This window comes from Camelus ferus, chromosome 28, assembly GCF_009834535.1.
Source record: "Camelus ferus isolate YT-003-E chromosome 28, BCGSAC_Cfer_1.0, whole genome shotgun sequence".
NCBI lineage: Eukaryota > Metazoa > Chordata > Mammalia > Artiodactyla > Camelidae > Camelus > Camelus ferus.
In genome coordinates, this window is record NC_045723.1 from 3876284 (window position 1) to 3901015 (window position 24732).

At 40.3% G+C, this 24732-nt stretch overlaps 1 protein-coding gene across 2 annotated transcripts; it reads left to right on the forward strand.

The window, feature by feature from the left end:
• Positions 1 to 10: 10 nt before the first annotated feature.
• Positions 11 to 24408, forward strand: MRPS5 (mitochondrial ribosomal protein S5). Of its 2 annotated transcripts, XM_006177635.3 has the most exons (12): positions 11 to 224; positions 3406 to 3486; positions 6134 to 6271; positions 10396 to 10521; positions 11908 to 12141; positions 13898 to 13932; positions 15093 to 15183; positions 16943 to 16989; positions 17445 to 17502; positions 17808 to 17870; positions 21491 to 21627; positions 24026 to 24408. In XM_006177635.3, the coding sequence occupies exons 1-12, from the start codon at positions 167 to 169 to the stop codon at positions 24248 to 24250; spliced, it is 1293 nt and encodes a 430-aa protein (XP_006177697.2). In that variant the 5' UTR covers positions 11 to 166; the 3' UTR covers positions 24251 to 24408. The 2 variants fall into 2 exon arrangements, with proteins under 2 accessions (XP_006177697.2, XP_032325582.1); XM_032469691.1 differs by lacking the exons at positions 11 to 224; positions 3406 to 3486; positions 6134 to 6271; positions 10396 to 10521 and having other exon boundaries at positions 11924 to 12062; positions 24026 to 24393.
• Positions 24409 to 24732: the final 324 nt, after the last annotated feature.

Consider the following 24732-nt stretch of genomic DNA (forward strand, 5'->3'; position numbering starts at 1 on the left):
CCCACCCTGTTGCCCGTCCGGACAGTCCCTCACCCCGGCCTGCGCAGCTGCACGGCTCCCTTGTCCTCGGGAATTCAGCCGCCGACTGAGGCCGGCCTTGGACGAGGAGCAGCTGCGGCAGGCGGTGGGAAGGCTGCCCGGACGGAGGCGCTCCTGGGGCTCCACCATGGCGGCGGCGCTGCGCGCCGCGGGATTCCTCCCAGAGCTGTATGGCGCGTCGGCGGGTGAGATCCGGGACTCTGGGAGCAGGGGCTCTGAGCGGGGCGAGAGCCGAGGGCTCGCCCGGGGGCTGCAGACGCCTCGGCGGTCAGAAGCGAGAAGCCGCGGTCCTTGGCCCCTCACGCTCGGCTCCGGTCTTGCTTGGACCCGCTGTGTGACCTTGCGTGCGTCAGCGCCCTCTCTGGGTCTCAGGGCCGATGTCTGTAAAGTGCAGGTGGACTGGACGTGGTCCCAGGCCCCCTCCAGTTCGCCAGACGGCCCGTGCGTGCTCGGCTAAGAGGGGCAGGGAAGTGGCAAGCAAGCATCGCCTTCCCCGCGGGCGCAACCCGCAGGCTCATTAGGTGATGTTGATACGGGGTTCGAGGTAGATGACAGCCAGCGAAGCTCGAAAAGGCAAAAAAGCTGTCCTCCAGCTTGAGTCCAATAAGATTAGTGTCAGTTATTTTAGATTCCGGGCTGATCAGTGCCTTTTATTTGAAAGAAGGATGTTTGGAATGTCAGAAATTTTGATGTTATTGCCCTCCCCCACCCCTTGTTTGCAGCCCGAGGAGGGGCAATATGCTTGCTATCTTCCAGCACAATGTTTACCTCTAGGAACCACTTCATGATCGTTTTGATCGTCTCTATTCGCTGTTTTATTGTAAACCCACAATCTAGAATTCGTATTTCTGAAGTACAAAGATCTACAAAAATCGAAAAACAATTTTTTTTGTAACTCATTTTGTTGGGAAACTTGACTTGAAATCATTGTCAGAAAATCTGACCTGAACATTGTTTACTTTTGTTCTGTTGTGATCACCTTCTTTTTCAAAGCCCCATTGAAAGGGCAGCTATTATTTGTAGCTTTCTTTCATGACCTCTTATTTGTGCTAGGGACTATCTTAAACTCTTTCTGCATTTTTCCTTACTTCATCTTCACAATGCCTTTATGAGATAGATGCCTTTATTAGTCCCATTTTACAGCTGAGGGAATTAAGGTGCACAACATTAAGGCTGAGAAACTTGTTCAAAGTTAGATTGGGAGGATGTCTGGTTTTTGCACCCACACCACCTAGCTCCAGAGCCTGTTTCTTTTTTCTTTTTCTAGTTTATAAACTTTTTTTTTTTTGGTAGCAGCTTTATTGGGATGTAATTTACATGCCATACAATTCATCTTCTTAAAGTGTACAATTCAGTGGCTTTTAGTGTACTTCCAGAGCTGTGCAACCATCACCACAATCAATTTTAGAATATCTTCATCACCCCCAAAAGAAACCTTGTACGCTTTAGCTATCATCCCCTCAGATCCCCGTTGCTTCCATCCCTGGACAACCACTAATCTACTTTTTATCTCTGTAGGTTCCATGTTCTGGATATTTCATATAAATGGAATCATGTAATATGTGATCTTTTGTGACTGGCTTTTTTCACTTAGCATAATGTTTTCCAGATTCGTCCATGTTGTAGCATGTATCAGTATTTAATTCCCTTTTATGGCTGAATAATAGTCTGTTACATGTATATACCACATTTTGTTTATCCATCAGTTGATGAGCATCTGAGTTGTTTCTATCTTTTGGCTAATGTCTAATGTTGCTATAAATATTTGTGTGCAGCGTTTTGCTTATATATATTTTTTCATTTCTTTTGTGTATACATGGAAGTGGGGTTGCTGGATCAAATGGGAACTCCGTGTTTCACTTTTTGAGAAACTGCTAAATCGTTTGCTAACGCGCCTTTTTGCATTCCCACCAGCTTGAGGATTCTTATTTCTCCACATCCTTGTCAACACTTGTTATTATCCATCTTTTTGATTATACTCATAACAGTGGATGTGAAGTGGTATCAATTTGTGGTTTTATATGCATTTCCCTGATAGCTAATGAATGTCTCTTTTAATGTTTATTGGCCATTTCTACATGTTCTTTAGAGAAATGTCTATTCCCTGCTTTACCCATTTTTAAATTGGCTTGTCTTTTTATTAGTGAATCATAAGAGTTCTTTATACATTCTGGATACAACCCTTGTCAGATAAATGCTTTGCAGAAGTTTTCTTCCAATGTGTTGTTTTTTCGCTTTGTTGATAGTGTCCTTTGAAACACAAAAGTTTTAAATTTGGATGAAGTCTGATTTATCTGATTTTTGTTGTTGTTGTTGGGTTTTTTTGCTTATGCTTTTAGTGTCATATCCAAGAAACCGTTGTCAAATCCCAGGTCAGGATTGTTTGCCCTTATGTTCTGAAGATTTTATAGTCTTTACTGTTTAGGCCTTTGAACCATTTTGAGTTAATTTGTCTGTATAGTATAAGTAGGGCTCCAACTTCGTTCTTTTACACGTGGATACTCAGTTGTTCCAGCACCGTTTGTTGAAAAGATTATTCTTTCCCCAGTGATTTTTCTTGTCATCCTTTTCAAAAATCAATTGCTGGTGAATGCATTCAGAGCCTGTTCTGTAGCAGTGTCATGTGTGAAGTGGTACATGGGACTGTTACAACCTGGTGCTACAGGGTCTCCAGAGGAGAGAGGGGTGCAGAGTGCTAAGGGATCACTGTAGGAATCAGGGAGCCCTCACCAGGAGGTTATGTGTCAGGCAAACCAGGAGAACCTGTCAGAGACACACAAACGCATTCAAGAGCAGAGTGCGTTCAAGACTTGACTGCAAGTCTGCTGTGGCCGGGGGAGGTGGAGGGAGGGTGGTGGCGATGAGGCTGATGTGGAAGGTTGGGGCCAAATCGCAGCCCTGTACGCTGTGCTGAGGTGTTCTGACTTTGTTCTGCAGACAGTAGGGAGCCAAAGAATGTTGTATCAGGGCTGTGAGGTGACCAGACCTCTTGTAGAAAGGCCTTCCTGACAGCAGACGTGAATTAGAGGGAGAGAGACTGGAAGCAGCAAGACCTGTTAGGAGACTGTCACCATGTGGCTGAGGGACAGTGCCTGAACAAAGGGGCGCAGTGAGACTGGGAGAGTGTGCAGCTACAGATGAATCGATTTTTAAGGAGAATCCATAGGGCTTGGTAACTGGTCAGAGAGAGTGTGAAGGAGAAGATGTGATGCAACATCATCTACGTGGGCAAGCGGTCATGAACCCCAGAAATTACTCGTGTTCTTGTCTTGGTTCTTTTATTCTATAGATATTGCTATTCTTTAGGTGTTAAAAATGTTCCTTGTCATGTAGAAATGTATCTTAAAATTTTTTTTTAATTTACAGGTCATTTATGGTCCAGGCATCTTTACCTAAACACCTTTCCAACAGCTTCCATTTTGGCATGGAAGACTATTCCCAGCACTGGTGAGAGTTATTTATCTAACTTCCTTTCCTTATAAGATCCAATGTTAGAGAACTTTATGTAGTTTTTAAAAATGTAAATGAATAAAGTAAATTGTTTATAATAGAAATACATAAGGTCTAAGGGGTATTCTTCAAATTTTTAATAGTTATAGTTGTTATATTTCAAGACTTTAAAAAATAATAGCTGCGATTTATTGAGTAATTATTGCATGTCAGGTCAGTAGTATGTTATCTTGGTTAATCCTCCCCAGTTTTTATGAGGGAGTTATTGTTCCCATTTTACAGATGGTGAAGTGAGTCTGAGACACTAAGTGACTTGCTCCAGGTCACACAGCTGGTAATGGTGGGACTGGGTTCTGAGCTGTCTTGGATACTATGATGCCTTGCCGAAACACTGTCTTTGTAGAGGATCTTTGCTCCTACCTGACGCAGTGCAGAGCCCTCTCTTCAGTCACTCTCCAGAAAGAGAGGAAGCCAATGCTTGCTGAGTCCATGTTGTGCATTTGGCCAGTTAAATCCTGCCTTTTCCATGTGGTCTCTGCTTAGGGCAGAATTGAATTCTGTTTGTATCCTTGAGTTTCTGGGCCTCTCTGTGCTGGGCTTTACTTTTAGTCTTACTCTTTTCATCTTGTTAACCCTGCTGTCCGGATGCCTTCATACCTTGCTTGAGTGGTCCAGCAGAGGGGTCAGGTGGCCCTGGCTTTTCCCTGTACTCGTTCATTTGTCGTTTGGGTGATTTATTCGGTCATAAACTACTTACTCTGCCCTTTACTGTGAGCCAGGCAGTGTCCCCAGACTGAGCTGATGTGGGGCCTAGAGGCTTCCGGGAGGAAGGCCAGAGAGGAGCATTCTTGGCTGAGTGGATGCCCTGCAGAAGGCCCTGGGGGTCAGGGGAGCGTGCTGACTGGTGGAGTGACGGCACAGTTCTTGGCTCCTCCACTTTCTGCCTTTGGAACCATGAACAAATGACACCCCCTCAGACCCTCAGTTTCCTCATCTATAAAATGGGCATGGTAGTCCCTACTTTGAAGATAGCTGTTTTAAAATATTGTACTTCCAAAGAATATTAAAAGGTTTAGATCTTAAAACCAGTTCCTTTTCCTACACCTTTTCATCTTCCAGTGACGCTTTTTTTTTGCATTTTTATGGTTATATTTCTAAACATAGAGTGTATATTGTTCTCTCTGTTAACATTGTTACAATAATTGAAGATTTAACTCTTACACCTCCACGCCTGCTTTTTCTGAACACAGTAGTAAGCACAGTTTTGAGTAAAGCTGTAGGCTGTATTTTCATTATTAAGGTTCTGTATGTATTCTTCACATCTGAGCTAGGTAGCACAGTTGACCCTTGACCAGTACGAGTTTGAGCTGCCCGGGCCCACTTATACATGAATTTTTTTCAATAAATATGTGCTACAGTACTACCCCATTGAGGTTTTCAACTGCTGGAGGGCAGGGGGGTCAGTGCCCCTCACCCCTGCATTGTTTAAGGGTCAACTGTATTCTGTCATTGCATTTCCTTTCTCCTACAACAGTTTCTTTTTCCACATTAATAATTAATAAGCATTAATAATAATTGCTTGTTCTTTTAAAAAGAATGGCTTCGTTTTCTTTGTACCTATTGCCATATTTTTCTAAAGGCTACAACAGTTTGGTCAGAAACATAGCAGTGATTTTTCTAAACTCTCTGAAACGCATCTCTGATTAACCAGTTTGATTTAACAGAAGAGATTTCAATTAGAAGGAAGAAATTCTTTATGATAAAAACTATTAAACACTGATGTTAAACCTTCAAGGGCCGACTCTGTGTCTTTGAAGAAGTCCACCCAAGGGGGCTTCCTGGGCTTGGCCCTCTGTGGACTCCATAGCTATTCTACTGAGACGAAAACTTCATGGTCTGAAATTAATAAGGAGTCAAAGGATCAGAGTAAAATTGGTAACTGATCCTGGTGGATGATCATCTGTAACTGAACTTCAGAATGTGATTTAAGCAGAAGCGGCTGCCATCTCCTGTTTTAAAAAGCACAACACAGTTTAAGCAAACTCATTTGTAGTAACAGTACATTAAAAAAGATTATTTCTGGTCTCTTAAGTTGGTATCTTTCTACTTTTGGTAAGTGGACCTTTTTAGGCTAACTACTTTATTAGCTATGAGTAGTATTTTGGTCTTTTGCGAAAAAAAAAGAATTCTAAATCTGATGGTAGTGATTTTTACACTCTTGAAATGCATCAAAAATTGCAGTTCTTAGGTGCAAGAATAAATTCATGTGCATTTGATATTTGTTGAAGATTGAGGAGGTTACAAGGAAAGCTAAAATGTGTCCAGCTTATGCTTATGGGATTTGGAATGAGTATTGAAGACGTGAATTTATTTAAAATGAAAAACCAGTATTTTCTATTTACTTCTAATTGAGTAATTTACTAAATGAGCTAATAGGTCCAGAGAGACTTCACTGTGTCATCTGAGCCAGCCTACAAAAGTTCTGTTTTATTTTTTAAAGAAAGACTGTCCTCAAAATAGGATTCTTTAAAGTTCAGAATTTTAGTGACTTATTTTTATTAGTAACAGTTAATTATTTGATGCTGGCAGTGTTTCTCCACAGGCATGGAGCCTCTAACAAAAGTTTTATTCCATCTCCCTTCAGGCCATTTGCCATCTCCAGGAACCAGAAACAACTGTCATTTTACCAGCTTGACCCGTGTGTTACAGACCCAATGCTGCATTTCTTCTCCCAGTAACTTGATGGGCCAACAGTATAGATCCTACAGTTTCTTCACTAAATGTACGTAGACTGGTCACAAACTTCCCATTTCATGAAACAGGGAAATAGAAGGTGTATCTTAGTTTTTTTGCACCTTAATTTTTCTTCTTTTTCTTTTTCCTCCTTGAATGAATTAACACTTCAGAGATTAGTGTGTGATGTATAGGCCTATCTCATTTTATTGCACTTTGCTTTGTTGCATTTTGTGAATACTACATTTTTTTACAAATTTAAGGTTTGTGGCCACCATGTGCCAAGCAAAGCTATCTGCACCATTTTTTCCAACTGTGTTTGCTCACCTTGTGTCTCTGCCACATTTTGATAACTCTGGCAACATTTCAACCTTTCTCACTATTATCGTATTTGATACGATGATCTGTGATCAGTGATCTTTGGTGTTACCACTATGACTTACTGAAGGTTAGCATTTTTTAGTAATAAATTATTTTTTAATTAAGGTTTATGTACATTGTTTTTTAGACATAATGCTGTTGCACACTGAAGATTACCATATGGTGTAATTTTTTTAATTGAGTTATAGTCAGTTTACAATGTGTCAATTTCCAGTGTAGAGCACAATTTTTCAGTTATACATGAACATACTAAGCATAACTTTTGTATGTACTGGGGAACCAAAAAACTTTGTGTGACTCACTTTATTGTGATGTTCGCTCTGTTGCAGTGGTCTGGAACCAAACCTACAAAATCCCCGAGGTGTGCCTATCCTATTAAAATAAAAATGTTCCTTTGTGCACCTCCTAGAATCATCTCACATGCTATCAGTCGTATTTGTACTATATATACTTTCGGGAATGTTGGTTTAATTTAAACCCCTTATTTGGGGCACCTGAGGTCTAAAGAGTATTGAATTGTGGCCCAAATCCCTGCTGATTTAGATTCACACCAAGAATATACTTGACGTCTGTTTTCAGTTGCACTTTAGTTGAGGAGATAGGACTAATCAGGAAAAGTTAATTTTAAGTAGATGCTGTTTTGCTAACACTACTGCTACTTGAAATAGTATTTGCAAGAGTCCAATCTGAACTGAAATTTATAAAAAAATGGAGATTGAATCCACAATTCAGGATTAGGAAAATTAAGGGAAATTAGGATTATATATCATTCAAAAAGAAAAAGAATCACCTGTAATCCTATTACCCTGAAATCTTGGATTTGCCACTTTTTTTCACGCAGCAGTGTGCTATACATTTTCCCGTGTCAGTACACGGGCTTCTCTAGTGCAGCGTTATAACTGTGGAGTATTTCATTGTGTGGGTACAGATCACTTTAATCTGGAAGAATTGTAGTAACTAGATCATTTGTGCAGCAATGCAGAATGCAGAATGACCTGATGATGGAGGATTGCAAGCAATACAGGCTTACTTGTATCTGTAGATTTTGGTGCAAAGAGAAGAGAGGTGGGTGGAGTTGGAGCCATTACCCTCTTCCTCGGAGCCCCTAGTCCCAATGTGCTTTAGTGGGGGTATATCAAACTTACAGGCTTTTTAAAAAATAGTCTTTTCCCTGCCCTGAAAGGCCTTTTTTCTAACTCTTCTTTTTCTGGAGATGCCCCTTACCCACTGAGACCCTGGTCCCTCCACTGTTGTCCCACATCTTCCGCTGACTCTCCATTAGCCTGCGTTCTTCCTCAGTCATGGGACTCTGTACCCTTATGAGTTTATTGCTCCCAAGTCAAGGGGGGTGAACTCAGTTAAAACTAGCATAGGGCTAGTTTTTGCTATTTCACCAGGAAATAGTCTTTGATTTTCTAAATCTCCTCCAAGAAATTAAAAAAACGTAACTTTTCAAAACTTATTAAGACTTCCTAAGACTACTTAACATCATACTTGTAAATCTGTCCCTCTGCCATAGAGGGTCCACATTTAAATCCCTTTGATCCAAGTTAGCAAGCAGTGTTACTTAGCATGCTTTAGAGAGAGATCTCAGTGTATCAGATTGGGTGCAACAGTGGATTGTGTGTGTGTGTTTGTGTGTAAACATGAACTTCATTTTACATAACTATGGTAATTAACAGGTATATGTATTAAACTACCTATGCCCTTCCAGAAAATGAAATAAAAGTTAAAATAATAGTAAATCTATTCTAAATAGCATGTTAGGTTAATTAGAATCTTAGATCACTATGTCCTGATGTTAAAGAGGTAAAACCTCTGTCAAAACAACTTAATTCAACTTACAGTCATTAAAAATTATGTTTATGAATAATATTTAAGAATGTAAGATAAGGCTTACAATGTAATATATTAAGTAAAAAAGATACAAAATTATACATATATAATTCAATTTTTAAAACAAAATATAAATATACTTTTGTATGCATGCATGAATAAAGAAAAAGATAGAATGTACATTCTGATCTAACAGTGGTAGTGGGATTTTTTTTTAATATTCTTTATACTGTCTATATTTTCCAGATTAAAAAAAATTCTGTTATAATCTGGAAAAAAATTAAAACCATTTTTAATAGCAGAATGGCATTCAAAAATTGACATATGAATTGCTATCTTTAAATGTAGTTAGATTTTTTATTGTCCTCTTATAATGTATTAAAAATGAACTAAACTCTTTAGTCTTTTACATCTTTGTCTCAACATCACGTTCCTTTTAAAATTGAATTCCTTTTAGTCTTAATGAGTGATTCTCTTATTCTAAGTGAAGAAACACTGTAATTGATTGACTTCCTTATGCCCCCATTAAAAGTGCTTTCACTGTGAACTTTCAGGTTTTTGATGGCATTTATAGATTATAGACCATCATTTTTAAGCAGTTAAGAAAGACAATCAATCTTCAGTGAGAGTTTAGTTTGAGGTTGGTAGTTTTATTTTAAGCTTGTGATTCTTTTAAATGAGTCAGTGTCAATCTAAAGTTTGAGCTTAACCCTTTGCTCTGATCAGGGATACACAAAGCAGCATGTGATGGGGAAGGTTGCTTACTCTGCTGAGCTTCAGTTATAAAGATCAGCTCTAATAATATGTGGGTCTTCTGAAAAATAGGACACTATATAGATACAAAGCATTAAAAAATATGTAAAATCCAGAACATTTTCCCTTTTCATGCTGTCTACCCAAAGGATCAAGGTAAGGCCTTTCAGGAAGCAAGCAGGTAGAATTTTCAAACCCTCAGGGCTCATAAGAGAAGGAGATTGAAGATACCCATTTGACTTCCAGAACATGTCTAGTATTCCAGGCATATAGACAGAGTTTTGACTAGTACAACATTTGTATGGCTCTGATTCTTTATTAAATAAATTGGTAATGGAACAGAATCTATGGTCATAAAATCAATTAGTGATACTGTGAAAGGCTGGAAGTCCTTGTGAGGACAATTTCAATCTAATAAAGGCTAAACTATAATAAAATCAATCAATCTAATAAATGTAGCTACACCAGTAAAATTCAGAAGTGTTCAAAAGTAAAGAATCTGAATAGTCCACAAGTATAAAGGGGAAAATACTGTTTGAAATGTATATTATAAAAAGATTTGGGGATCCTAGAAATTGATAGATAAATCAGCAGTGTCAGGGTTTATACATAAAATAAAAGACAACTGTGATTTAAGAAATAACATATATGCACTTGCAAGTATTAACTATCAGATCCCTCCATACTCATTCTTTCCCAAATATTGGTTAGACTTTATAATTAGAGTTGAAGGTGAATTTGGGCATCTCATTTTGAAGGATATACAGAGATGTTTAGGGAATTTGCAGAATAGAGCAAGCCATCTAAATTATTAAGATTTGTGGGTTCAAACTGAAGTGTTGATTCTTTGGGCTAAGAGATTGGTACTTAGGAAGACTAATTATTGATGATCTTAATAGTTATAACAGAGGCAAGAGGGCAGGAAAGAGACCTGTAACATAGCTGATAAAGTGGGAGACAAATCGACTGGGAAGTAACTGGGATTTAAATGTTAGTGTCTTTTGTGGGGGAAGTCCATAGTCCAGGAGAGGAGTAGAATCACCTTGTCTTGGGCAGTCATGTGATATGTGCCAAGAATGTTTTAATTTTGCTTTCATTGCCATAATGATGCAAGTGAACCTGGCTTCTTCTGGCATTTTTAATTCAACAGAGGACCATAGATCATTGCTTGAAATTTTTCTTTAAAAACCTATTTCATTACAGTGACAGCCGATGAGCTGTGGAAAGGTGCTTTAGCAGAGAGCGGAGCCGGAGCAAGAAAAGGAAGAGGCAAAAGAACTAAGAAGAAGAGAAGAAAGGATTTGAACAGGGGTCAGATCATCGGTGAAGGTAAACTTATTTATAAAAACAGCTAATGTGCTTTCTAAGATTTTTTTTCCTCCAAATTTTATAGATGTTTTATAAACTAGAAGCATCAAAACATTTCTCATGAAGAGCACTAGGATCTGGATTTTTAGAATCCAACCAAATGGCTTATTGCCCCATGATTCAGGGGAAGAAAAATCCCATAGAAAGGGATTCATTCATTAGTTATTCATTCAGTATCTGAAGTGCCCTTGTGGCATCTGCTGGAAAGTCCCTGCCCTCAAAGAACTTATGATTCAGTGGTAGGTAACGGAATAACTGGAGAATTGGCAAACTGAAAAATAGGATACAAAGCACTCATAAATAGATATAAAGCATTAAAAAGGGCCAAGTAGTAAACATTTTCAGCTTTGTGAGCCGCATGGTCTCTGTTACCACTATTGAACTGCTGTTGTAGCACAGGAACAGTCATAGACAGTACATAACCGAATGGCCACAGCCGTGTTCCAATAAAACTTTATTTACAAAAATAAATCATGGGCTGGATTAGACCATGGGCTTCACTTTGCTGACTCCTGGAACACATGATTGTTTATACTTGTCTTTTTTGAAGAATTAAAATAGTATAGTATATCTGAATCGACATTTCCTCAATTAGATGTTCTTCTCTGTGACTTACCTTGTATCTCATTTTTTAACATTTAAAAAAACTATAACAATCACGTATGTATACTTTGTCAGTTAAAAAAATTCAAAGACTACAGAGAAGCCTCAAGTCACCCTTGATGCCTTTGTGTTTCCTCCAATCCCAGTCGCCTCCCCTAAGGAAACCACTCATCTCATTTTGGTGTGTTCCCGTGTGACATTTTCTAATGCTTTTATATGCATAAATACCCTAAAAGGAATGTATACTTTCTTTAAAAAAAAATTAAATTATATGGTGCATATTGTCTTTAATTTGCTTCTTTCACTTAATAATAGGTCTTGGGAATTGTTCCATATAAGACCCTGTAGAGCTACCTCATTCTTTGAGTTTAGTGCAGAATCTTTCATAGGTTGGCTGTGCCATAGTTCATTTAACTCTTCCACTATTGCTGGACGTTTAGATTGTTTCCATTTTTTTCCTTTATAAATAACACTTTAGTGAACACCCTTGTCCAAGCACACAGATGCCTCACACCTGTATGGAAATGGGTTTCTAGGCAATACTGTGAAGTGGAATTACTAGGTGTTAGGGTGGGTATGTGTGAAATTCTAATAGACAATGCCAAGTTGCCTGTAAAGTGATTATGTTAGTTTAAGCTCCCACCAGTGATACCATTATCTGTATACCCATTGCCCGGCATTTTAATACTCAAGAAATGAATGCTTTTAAAAAAGTCTTATTTATGTATGTTTTTAAATCTTCAGGGCGTCGTGGCTTCCTATGGCCTGGTCTGAATGTCCCTCTTATGAAAGATGGAACTGTGCAGACCATTACCCAAAGAAGCAAGGAAGAGCAGGAGAAGGTAGAGCAGGAGATGATCCAGCAGAGAGAAGAATGGGACCGGAAGAGGAAGATGAAGGTTAAACGGGAGCGAGGATGGAGTGGAAACTCATGGGGAGGCATCAGTCTTGGCCCCCCTGACCCTGGTCCCAATGGAGGTAACAGAATCCTCATTTTGCTTACCATTGTGACAGAGAGGGTATCCCTATTTCTGGGATTCTTTAGTATGATTTTATTTACTTGTCTGTTTAGATTGCCTTTTTCCAAAAAAGGATTTGAGCATCATTAAAGTAACTTCACATTATTACCCACCTTTTATGGAATACTAGAAGCCTGTAACAAAGAAGTACTCCACAAACAGGATGCAAAGCACCATGTTCAGGCGTCTTTGTTGTGTGACTTCTCAGAGTCTTTAAACACGGTGGTGTGCATTTTGGATCTCTACAAGTCACCTGTAGGATGCAGTTTCCCAAACACAACTGGCCGTGGGATACCTGTGGAACAGCATGGCTTGGGAGTGCTATTTTAATAACAGAAGATAAACCAGGTAGTTGTCAGTAAGCCTCATGAAAGTACACGTGAAATAAAAATTGATAATATTTGTCAGACCAAGTTAGAAAACAGAGCCATCCCCCCACTTCTTGAGAATGTAAAGAAGTAAAAATCACATGAAACATTCACTCTCATCAGTGACTAGGAGACGATGAGATAGACAAGAGTTTGGCAGCTTTCTTAAGTTTGGCTTAAAGAGGAGAGGGGAGGTTGAGACAGAGACACTCAAGCCAGCATGCTTAAGACTGAGCAGAATGCGTCAGTTGGGAAAATGAAGACACAAGAGGGAGAGAAAAAAAAACACATAAACTTAAGTCCCAAGTAAGGGCCCAGATCCAGAGAGTAGATAATTGGATGAACTTGTGACAGAAGAAAGGTCGGGGGCAGAGTCGGGTGAGCCTATCCGGTGGGTAGTGGAAGTGTGTGTGGGGCAGGGGTGTGTTGCTGTCTTTCTGGAAACTTCAGTTAGTTATCTGTGAGCAGGAGATGAGGGCACTGGTGAGAGTGGCCGCCAGAATATGTTGATGAAAAGGTGGGGATCTGCGACTGGCTCACAGTTACCCAGTGGAATGGAATAACTGGGTAGAGCTGATCATTGTTGAAGCTGACGGCTAATGGTACATAAGCTCTCACTTTGCTGTTCTATTTTTGTCTATGCTAGTTAATTTTCTATAGTGAAACATTAATAAAAGTAAGAGAACACAGTGTTTGAAATGGCTGCTGTGGTGAGTGGAGAGAGACCTAACTGAAAAGGACATAAAAGGCCATCAGGCAGCAGAGCGGACTTGACTGAGTTGGAGACCATGAGATTTTAGTGGCCCAAGTGTGGCGTACTATGCTCTGACTCTCTCCAGCAGTTCAGGTGTGGCCAGACAGCTGCACTGATTCTGTCCTGGATAGTGTGGTGGAGACGGGAAAAGGGGAGGGAGCTGAGGACATTCGCAAGACCTGGTGGCAGTGTTGGATTGTGGTGTCTCAACTGAATGGGAGAAGCTGGAAAACCAGAGCGGGTGATAGGGAAGGGGAACAGTGGTCAAGAGTCTGGAGATGCTGCGGAGCTCCAAGAACCATCACCTTTGAGTCACTGAGCGAGAGCTGGAGGGGTAGGAGGATGCAGTCAGGAAGATGGTGGCCAAGTGTGTGAATTTAGTGGTGGAACGGTTTCTGGTGATGATGGAGGACCAGGGCGTGGCCTTGGGAGTGGCACCAAAAGATCTGAGATTCTTACTTAAAAGTCGTTTCCTGTCTGACTTAAAAATTAAAAAAATGAAGTTGTTGATGGTGCCTGTGTTTAAAAAATGCTTTCATAAACTAATTGTATGGACACATTCATCTGTATACCTGTTTCTTTTCTCCCTGCAGAAACATATGATGATTTTGATACCAGGATACTTGAGGTAGGCATGCTGAATTAAATACCCAGTTAAACCTTTGGAGAAATTGGGGTGGGTGGAGTGGGGACAGGGCAAGAGGATCAGTGAGGAAAAGCCTATGGCGCGTGACTTTTTTCTGAGCTGCAGAGCTGATTTGGGTAAGGAAACAATGAAATTTTGATTATTTGATATTGGCTCTTATGAGTGCTTCAGTTTGAAGGGACCACCAAGTGAGGTCTCATGACAAGGCAACTTCAGGTATTGCTGATAACAGAATCGGCAGATTTCCTAAAATGGTCAGCTTCCCTTTGAGCTAGTGCTGCATTCTTAGTGTTAAATGCCATATGGAATCATCATTTATTGAGTTTGTGACTGAATGTGTATATTGTTTCTTTAATATCAATTGCATTACCGAGTTTAAAATATGCTTACAAGTATTTTATGTCTTTGAGTCTCAGTTTATACCCTTTGGAAGTTAATCCCTTTGAAGAATTCTTATCTGTGTGGGTGATTTCCTATAAGATTAGCCACAGGAGTCGGCTCCCTTTTCTTTAACCTCATTTTCTGGTTAAGGGGCTGCCATGTAAGTAGTTTTGTTAAGAGTTTCATAGTTCTTGGTAAATTTATAAATACACACACACACACACATACACACACACAAAGCAGGTTTTCTTGTAGTTCATAAGCAGGTATTTTCCAGATTTTCTATTCTCAGTTGAGCCTAAACCTTAGCCTAGAGATCCAGCCCTGCTATTTCTGTACACTGCATTTTATCATTTCTAAGATGCACATTTTTTCATAAACATGTCTGATATTGAAGTGTCTTATAATTAATTAGTTATAAACTATGTCAAAGTCTTTTTTTTCCAGTTTAATCAGCAACTTTTTTTTCTTTCTTGTGGTACAGTCATTAAAACAGGGTGCATTGAGTTCACAGTTACCTCGCTCAAACTTTCTAACAACCCTGTGACATAAGAAGAGAATGTCTTATTTCCTTTTTACTCATGAAGGAACAATCCAGTTAGAGTTTTCCTTTGGAGACAGTTTGCTGTTCACGCTTGTGGAATCAGAGGATAATTTGCCTGTTTACTACCTGTGCCTGTGTGTGTGTGAGGAGGTCATTCCGGTTCCCTCCTTCAGAATTTTCTTAAGGTGTGATATTTATGAAACATTTTGTCTTTTAGGTGAGAAGTGTCTTCAACATGACAGCAAAAGAGGGAAGGAAGAAGTCAGTCCGTGTCCTGGTCGCTGTGGGGAATGGCAGGGGAGTTGCAGGTGAGTGGGGGGCGATGATGTGTGAGGGGCTGGTGGTGGAGGTGGAGGACACGCAGCGCCTGGGCTCAGCTGTGGAGTCCGTGGTACTCAGACTTTTTCTACTGATGAAATCTTTTAGTGGTTTGGGCTCACAGACCCTGTGGTAAAACCCCGTAATCCCTTAGAGGGAAAAGAAAGATCTTCCTACATCCACCTTTTCCTGTGAGGACAGTGGCTCTTTTAAAAGGCTCAAGACACTATTGTATTATGTGTAATAGAGAAAGATTAGGGGAGAAAAAAACCACTAAATGTTCAACAATAGGGGCATAGTCACAAAAGGAGAATTGCCATACATTGTAATATCTGTAGCCGTTAGAGAATGATGGAAAATTACTTACAAAATAATGGTAAGTCAAACAAGCAAACAAACAAACAAACAAACAAACAAAAAGCCCTTATAAAAGAAATAATTCCAATGTTTTTAAAAAAAGGTATGATTATATGCAAAGAAAAGACTGGAAGGGTTGGAAGGATATACACTGAAAAGGTTAAAAATGTTTAAGTAGTATGTTTGCCAGTCATTTAAATTTCCTTCTTTACACTTTTCTGTGAAGTTTCCATAGTGATCTGTTTTTGAAATGAATACATGAATGTGGAAGGGAAAGAAAACTGGAAAACTGCTTATTTAAATCCTTACTGACACTTTATAAACAACTAATATATATAGTTGTATGTTGCCAAAGGAAACTACTCTTTTGTGGAGGGGGCAGGTAATTAGGCTTATTTGTTACTTATCCATTTATTTTAATGGAGGTCCTGGGGATTGAACCCAGGACCTTGTGCATGCTAAGCACACACTCTGCCCCTGAGCTATACCCTCCCCCACAAAGGAAGCTACTCTTAACAGTTACTTTTGTATCTTTCCAGAAATTCTGTGTTCATATATATGACAATATATATATTTTTTTAATTATACAAAAGGATCATATTATATACATAATTTTATATCTTGCTTTTCTTGCTTAGTATTATAGCCAGAGGTTTATATACTAGTGAAAACAAATTCCCCCTCATTTTTTTGTATTGATTAGGTTGTGTTCCATTGTATGGATAAATATAATTGTTGTAACTTTTTCGCTATTGCTGAAATTTATGTTTTTCCCACATTTTTACTACTTACAAAAACAGTGAGCTGCTTGTACGTGCCATTTGCTGTAGTTTTACAAGTGTATCAATGGCAGAATTTTCATTTCCATTAACTTGTGATAAATCTCATTTCACAGGGTTAAGCATTTACAAGCTCACGAATCACTGTTTTTACTTCCTGGTTAATTTAAATCTGAGTTAAATTTGAAAGTTTGAGTGAAATCATGGTTTTACTCTATAGCAATGTATGTTTTTCCCCAACCTTTCTGGTTATTTTAAATCTATTTTCAGAAAAAAAAAACCTTTAAAACTGTTCACCTTATTAATTTGGTGTGGTTATTATTTTTTATTATTGAGTACATTTAGTTTTATCTAGAAATTTATAAAAGATAATGTTATGTATCTAACCTTGGATTTCATATGTATGTTCAAATGTAATGTTTCCAAAGTGCCCCAACACAGAAAAGCAAATCTCGGTCATACTTCGTCATTCGTTCTCGATAGCAGTTTTTCTGTGGGCAGAAGAAAGATGAATTGCTGTGAAATGTTGTAGGAGCTGAAACTTGAAATGTGATGAAAGACATTTTGTGCCGAATTTATGCCTGCTTTCGTATTTTTGCTTTTTCTTTTAAAGGTTTTGCCATTGGGAAAGCCACTGAACGGATAGACGCTTTCAGAAAAGTATGTACATTTTGCCTTTGTTAACAGTAAAATATCAGTAAGTTGTGCTAGACACCATGGGAACCACAAAAAATAAGAATATGAACCATCTGAGGCTTGTTGTCAAAGGTTACTTATCTCATAAAAAGCAGGTTTAGAAGTACCTGTCTTCTCTTGGATCATTTCTATTGGACTTGTGATTGCTTACCAAAATTATGAGACAGTGGGCAAAGTTTGAACATTGACAGAATGTTAAAAGATACTAAGGAATGATTGTTATTACTAATTTTGGGTGTAATTATGCTTCTGGATTTTTAAAAAATTAAATTCTCAGCTGTTAGAAGTATATACTGAAATTTTTGTGTAAATTTGAAATTTTCCATAATAAAACATTTTATAAAAGATTTTTTTAATCCCTGAGAAAATGTAAATTCTAACGATCAATTTAAGAAAAATGCTTTCCTGCTTTCTTTCAGGCAAAAAACAGAGCAGTTCAGTATTTGCATTACATAGAGCGATATGAAGACCATACAAGTGAGTGTTAATTTTTTCATTTAAAATTTGCAGGGTTGTGCTTGTTTCACTATGTGTGGCAGTTTACCTCTATAGGTGTTTTTGTGTTTCTCTGCTTGTTACTACATTCTTACATGTAAATATATAAAATGTGGAAACAAACTTTCTCTCCTGAGAAGGTTAGTAATGAGTGAAGTCGGGGTTTGTTACTTATCCTTGGCCAACTTGTGGTGGCTGCTTAGGGCAGTCTTAGTTGCTTTGTGATATCTGCAGGGACATTAAGGCTGCATCCTTAATCTTCTTATGTTTATGTTTTTACCCTCCAGTATACCATGATATTTCTTTAAGATTTAAAAGGACTCATATCAAGATGAAGAAACAACCCAGAGGTAACTAAAAAATTTCTTCTAATTTTTGTTGAAGATAAAGCAGAGAAAGTTTCATCCTGTCCTCTATTTTTGCTCACCTTTACCTGAACTCATTTTGAAAACACCAAAATGGAAAGGCCTAAGTTAGATTTAAGAAGACTGAGGCTTTCAGGGAAATAAAAAGTAGTCAACCTACCCAGGCTGCCATGAGCACAGACACGTTCCAGGGGTAATCGTAGGTGGGAAGAGCACGTTATGAACAGGAAACGCAACTGAGTGCGTCGTTCGGTTTGTAGTGGGAACGTTAGTTACCCCTAGAGAATTCATTACTGCTGCTAGGTGGTTCTTTTCTTATAGCTGATTCAGTTCTGCTTATTTGTTGTCATCATGGAGTATTTATTGAACGTCTTCTGTGAACCTGGTGCCACCCTCAGCTCTGAGGGTCCAGAGATAGGCCTTCGTCTTGTCTTGTGGGAGAGCAGGCAGGTGGGAGGAGTTCAGGGAGGGAGCTGAGCCGTGGGCCCAGTGGACTCGAGGTATAGAATTCCTGAACATTGTGATTTGTGTCTCACCTGTAGTTCTGTAGTAAAAATGATTTCATCTAACTCTAGGTAGACTTTAAAAGTCTGAATCAGAAGAGAAAACATTACACAGAATTTAAACTTTCCATGTCGAAGCTTCTCACACAACTTTGCTAGAGCTAGGACAAGAAAATTAATTAAGAAAAAAAAAATCAAATATAGTACAGTCATATTAGTGCACCAGAACTTGCCTTCCGCTTTAATGTCACAGTTAATCATTCACATGCCAGATGAAAACTGTTTATCATTAGGAAAAGTGTTGGGTTGAACATTCATTCAGGTTTAGACCTGTTGCTGTCCCACGTGGTAGCTACAGCCAGTGAAGCTATTGAGCTTTGAAATGTGGCTTCTGAGAGCCACTGTAAGTGTCAGATCCACGCCACATCTCAAAGATGTAGTGCAAAAAAAAAAAAAAAAAAAGAATACGGAATATCTCACTAATACTACTGTATTGATTACATGTTGAAATGATGAAGTTTTGAACATACTAGGTTAATAAAATATACTACTCAAGTTAATTTTACCTCTTTTTAAAAAAACTTTAGAAATGCATCTCTGAGAAAATTTAATGGGTTGCATTTATAGCTTGTGTCATGTTTTTATTGGATGTGTTACTTTAGACACATTATTTTTGTCTGAATGATTTTTGAAAGGCGGCTACAATTCTAATTTCATGGCAGAAGTTACCTTTTTTATCTTCCCCATCCTCTAACCAAGGCTATATTTTTCAGGTTTTAGCTCATTACTAGCGCATTGGGGTTGAGTCTTCTGATTCTGAAGCTACAATAGACAGTATGAGACATTGTAGACATCACTGTTTCTGTGAGGAGCTGTTAATAGGTGTTACATCGAAAGGGGTGCCAAGTGGGAAAACTGGGTTAAGGGAAGTAAAAAAGATGTTTGTGTGTCTTTGTGAATGCCACAGGCTTTAATACACACTGCAATGTGAATCTTCCAGAGGGCGGTAGAGAATGCAGCGTTCCCAAGGATATTTAACCACAGCACATGTCTACTTGGCTGCAGGACGGTATTTAATTCCTCACACAGCACAGCAAAGCATTTCGTAAATAATACACACACACATTTAGTAATTTAACTTTTATTATAACAAGCATTTTTTTTGACACAGTCCTTGCCTGGAAGTCGTCACAGTTCAGTCAAATAATGACCGCAGGACTGTGACCACTAGTGTATGGATTTTTGTGTATGTGCAAAACAGTAGCTGCCATTCACGGAGCATCTCGTGTAGTCCTGTGCTGTGCAGTGTGCACACGTTCCCTCAGGTTCTCACCGCCAGCTCGGATAAGTAGGTGTTGCAGAGAGGAGAGGATCTTGCTCAGGGTCACCCAGAGAGCAGTGGCAGTGGAGTCTGTGTCCCAGGCCCTTCCAAGTCTGCTGTGTACCCCTTGCGTGTGCACCTCTCTCCAGTGTGTGCACCTGTAAACGTGTATGCATGCACGCATTTGTTCACACATGGACCCACGTTCTGTGTGTGTGGAAGAACAAACCACCTCGTTATTACCTGTCTCTTGCTGCTGTCAGAGTCCCCAGTTCTCATAAGATCTGCCTTAGTTACAGAGTCCACAATTAATTGGCTCTTTCAAGTAGAGGGGACAGTTCCAGGTGACAGCACTTTATCTAGATATGTACTTGTATCCAAATATGGTTTTTCCACGCATATATTAAATTACCTTGAAAAATCAGAAGCCAGGAAATATTTAGCTTCTATAGATGTGTCACCTTAAAGCAGGGGGGTGTGTACTGAGTTTCCCGCCTGGCTTATCGAAATGTTGGAGTCTAAACTTGGGGCTTTTCCTCTGCATCACTCCCACCTGCATTTGCCAGGGGCTGAGCTAGGCCCTGGGGACACAGCAGTAAGCAGACAACGTCCTGCTTCCTGGAGCCCACGTTCTACGGAGGGCAAACATCGGATAAGCAGGTTCTGCTAAGTGTCTGAAAGCAGCAGGCAGGATGCTGGGTTGCAGGGGAGGCCAGGGGAGTGAGGAAGGGGGCCACCTTCAGTAGTGTGCTCAAAGGTCTCTTTGAGGAGGACGTATTTGAGTCAGACCTTGAAGGTAAGATGGGGTCATGCAGGGAGAGCAGGCTGAGGGGAACACCAAGTGCAAAGTCCTTGTGGCGGGAAAGCCAGCACGAGGAGGGTGGTGTCTCTGGATGGGTCTGCGAGGTGTCAGGTCGTGGAAGGCTTTGTAGGCCATGGAGTTCTTTATTACTGTCGACCCCTGAACAACACAGGTTTGAATTGTGTGGGTCCACTTATACTCAGATTTTTTTTTTTCGGTAAATCCTACTACAGTGCTGTACAGTGTGGTTGGTTGAATCCACATATGCAGATCCTTGGAAATAGGGAAACTGAGGTTAGGGAGGACCGACTATAAGTTATACTCATGTTTTCCTCTCTGCAGAGGGTCAGTGCCTCTAACCTCTGCATTGTTCAAGGGTCAACTGCACTTAATTATCTTAATTCGGGGAACAGTGGAAGTGAGTGGTTTCTGTTTTTAAGGCTCTTCCTGCAGAAGGGATTACGGGTAGACATGAGGGCGAGTGGCTGGAGGGAAACCACCTGAGATTTAGAGGCCAGCAAGAGGGTGAAGAGGACGGGCTGGAAGCTAGGAGAAAATCCAAGACAGAGTGTATTACCAAAGCCAAAAGAGTTTTTCCAGAAGGAGGAAGTGAATGTCTGCTCGGTGCAACTGAGCAGTCAAGGAGGGAGAGGACAGATGTGTCCCTCGATCCTTAGTTAACACGGGTGTGGGGCACCAAGAATCTTCAGGCATCTTGGTTAATCTTAACAACCCTGCTTTTTTGCCCATACGTTCAAGAAAATTAAATATATTATTTCTTTAATCCTTACAACATCTCATTTAAATAAGCATCAGCATGGAAGTACGTTGTGAAGGGTCACCCAGCTGGGAAGTGGTGAAGCCATAACGTGAATTATGGGGTCTCCCATACCCAGAGCCAGAAAAGGTGCGAAGCCAGCAGGTGACGCCGCCTGCATTGCAGGTGAAGAGCAGGTGTTTAAAGTTTTTCCCTTTCTAGGCTACGGCCTCCACTGCCACCGGGCCATCATCACCATGTGCCGGCTCATTGGCATCAAAGACATGTACGCCAAGGTCTCTGGCTCCATCAACATGCTCAACCTTACCCGAGGCCTCTTCCACGGGCTCTCCCGCCAGGTAACTCTTCCCTGGGCTCTGAAACAGAAGGACTAGTCTGTATTTCAGTTGTGTGCTTTGAGACCACCACGCCCCGGGCCGGCCTGGAGTTGCTCTCAGGCCGCCTGAGCGCGGGGCATTCTTTGTTGTCTGTGGCTGCATCAGGTTAGTTAATCCAACTGAGGAGTTAGTTCACGAGAATTAACTTTCAAAAAAATACTCCATGGGTGATTTGAAGTTTCAAAATTAAGTATTTTTAAAAGCCAGTAATTACAGTCTGTTCTATTATAAAAAGAACACCTGCTTATTCTAAAGCTACAACAGCATAAAAATGTAAAGTGAAAAGAGAAGGTCTATTTCCTAATTTCATCCTTCCAGTTGAAACTGGGGTGAAGCCCCTAGGGCACCTCCCCTCCAGAGCAGTCTTAAGTCATAGTTTTCGCATCACCTGCACAGGTAGTTCAGAGGGACACCTGAGTTAGTGGGAACCATGAACATTAATATCCCAGGTTCTTTCTTGGGAGCTCTGGGTTGCCGCCCACTTGCCCACTCCGGCTGGGCTAAGCTCACCTTCACTCCAGCGGCAGGGAGGAAGGGCTGTGAGTGCATGGGCCGCCCCCTCCTGGGCTGCCCTCCTACCAGCTCAGCGGGGATGGCCTGTCCCTTGAAGGGACGGTGAACCTTAGAGCTGGATGGGCAGGAAGACAACCAGATTCAAGAGACATTCATTGACCTCCACTTGCTGAGGACTTTGACAGGCTCCTTGACAGAATGCAGTGGCTGTTTCTGAGTAAAGTGATCCATGAATAATTGTAGCTCTCACTGTTTAAAATAGGAAAATTAGTTGAAAATAAAGCTTTGCTTAAAAGATTTTTTTTTGAACAGCTTTATGTGCGTGTGCGTGTGTGTGTGTGTGTCTGTCTGTGTTAGTACTATCTAAAATATCCTTCAAGGGGAGGGTATAGCTCAAGTGGTAGAGCGCATGCTTAGCGTGCGTGAGGTCCTGGCTTCAATCCCCAGCACCTCCTCTAAAAATAAATAAACCTAATTACCTCCCCACCACCAAAATAAAATAATTGAATAATACAATAATAAATAAAATATCCTTCAAAAGCACTTCTAATTTTAAACTTATTGTTAGAGGTTTAATTGCTGTAACAGATATTTGTTTTAGATAGGTCATATGTGATATTTTTGTTTGATGTTAGTATTTTGAATCTTCTGCTATAGTGACCATGTATCATCTCTTCTAAAATGCTATCAGCTATAAAAAGTTGCATTGTGCCACTCAAAAAGAAAAAATTAAAAATGCCAGCAGTATAAGCAATGTGCCATCAATTATAAGACACTCTAGTTTAAATTATTTTATTTTATATTTTTTTAATGAATCGGCTCTTCTGTCTTCTAATTTCAAACATGAATAGAATTAGAGAGACTAGTACAAGGTGGACATAAGGTCTGGAAACATGAGATTGAATATAATCTCATATTTTAGGTATGTCAATGTAGTATCAATACAGCAGCTACTGAATTCATGTGCCTGTTTCCAGACTTCTGTGGCTCCCTTCTATAACGAAGCCCCATGGTTCTCTTACCCAGTGTCAACAGTTAGCAGATCCCAGCCAGTTTTGCTTCTCTCTACCACCCCACCCAACCCCAGTCATTTTGAACCAAATCTGAGACATCAATTTATTTCACCCATGAATATTTTAGTATGTTTCTCTAAAAGATAAGGATTAAAAGGTATCTGACAGTACTACTGTCATACCTAAAAAATTAACAGTAACTCAGGATCGAACGTCTAGTCAGTGTTCATAGAAGTGTATCCATTTGTCAGATTAAAAAAAAAGTTTTTACACAATTGGTTTGAATCAGATTGCAAAAAAGATCAATACATTTTAAATCTTTGTTGTGTTTCTTAAGTCACTTTTCATCTGTATTTCCCCTCTTCTCTTTTTTCCTTGCATTTTTGTTGTTGTTGAAGAAACCAGGTTGTCTGTCCTGTGGTTTCCCCATCTAATGCTAAATGTCTGTGGGCCCTTAACACCTTCTCTCCCTGCATGTCCTGTATACTGGTAGCTAGAGCCGGGGCATGATGAAATTCAGGTTCAGGGTTTGGTTTTTTTCAGAGGAGGTACTGGGGGCTGAACCCAGGACCTCATGCATGTTAAGCATGCGCTCTACCAACGAGCTATACCTCCACCCCCCCAGGATCAGTTTTGAGCACCGCATGGCACATGATTAGGAGGGTTTCGAAGGCAAGAGACCAGAGGCCAAGGCCCTTCCTTCGTCCCCGCTGGAGGTGGGGAGTGGAGCCGATATGCTTCCTGCCCACACCATAGTCTAGCAGCAGGAAGTTCCTGCTCTTTCAATTACAGACGGAGCCCCAACCTGGTGTTCTCAATTTGGTCTTGCCCAGGAAACCCACCAACAGCTGGCTGATAAGAAGAGTCTCCACGTGGTAGAATTCCGGGAGGAGTGTGGCCCCCTGCCCATCGTGGTTGCGTCCCCCCACGGGGCCTTGAGAAAGGACCCGGAGCCAGAAGAGGATGTTCCAGACATCAAACTGGACTGGGAAGACGTGAAGGCTGCACAGGGGATGAAGCGCTCTGTGTGGTCAGGTTTAAAGAGAGCCGCCACCTAGGCCTCCCTCTGGCCCGCGCAGCCTGGCATCCGGTGCTGTCCGGCACCGAGGAGAGACTCAACCCCTCACACCTTGCAATGTCACTTTTTTTTTTTTTTTTAAGGAAAGGCCAATATTAAATTTCTTCACTTACTAACAATAAACAGTTAGAGATTTAATTTATTGAACACACCATATGTACAAGTCACCATAATACAAACTTTGCATACATACGTTAGCTCAAAACTATTTTAAATATTCATTTAAACTAGCAAAAACCAAATGAATTAGGGAGACAGGGTTTATAATCTGACCTAATCAAAAATAACATACAGCCAAGGCATGGAGGGAATCCTGCGGAGATACCCCCAAAAGGGTCAAGGATGCTTCACCTGTTAGCACCTGGGGCCAGAAAACAGCCTGCCTTAAGTGAGTAGGGTGAAGGGCAGGCAACCCTGCCTGAGCATCTGGCTTACAAGGACAGCTCCCCAGGTGTGCTGTCT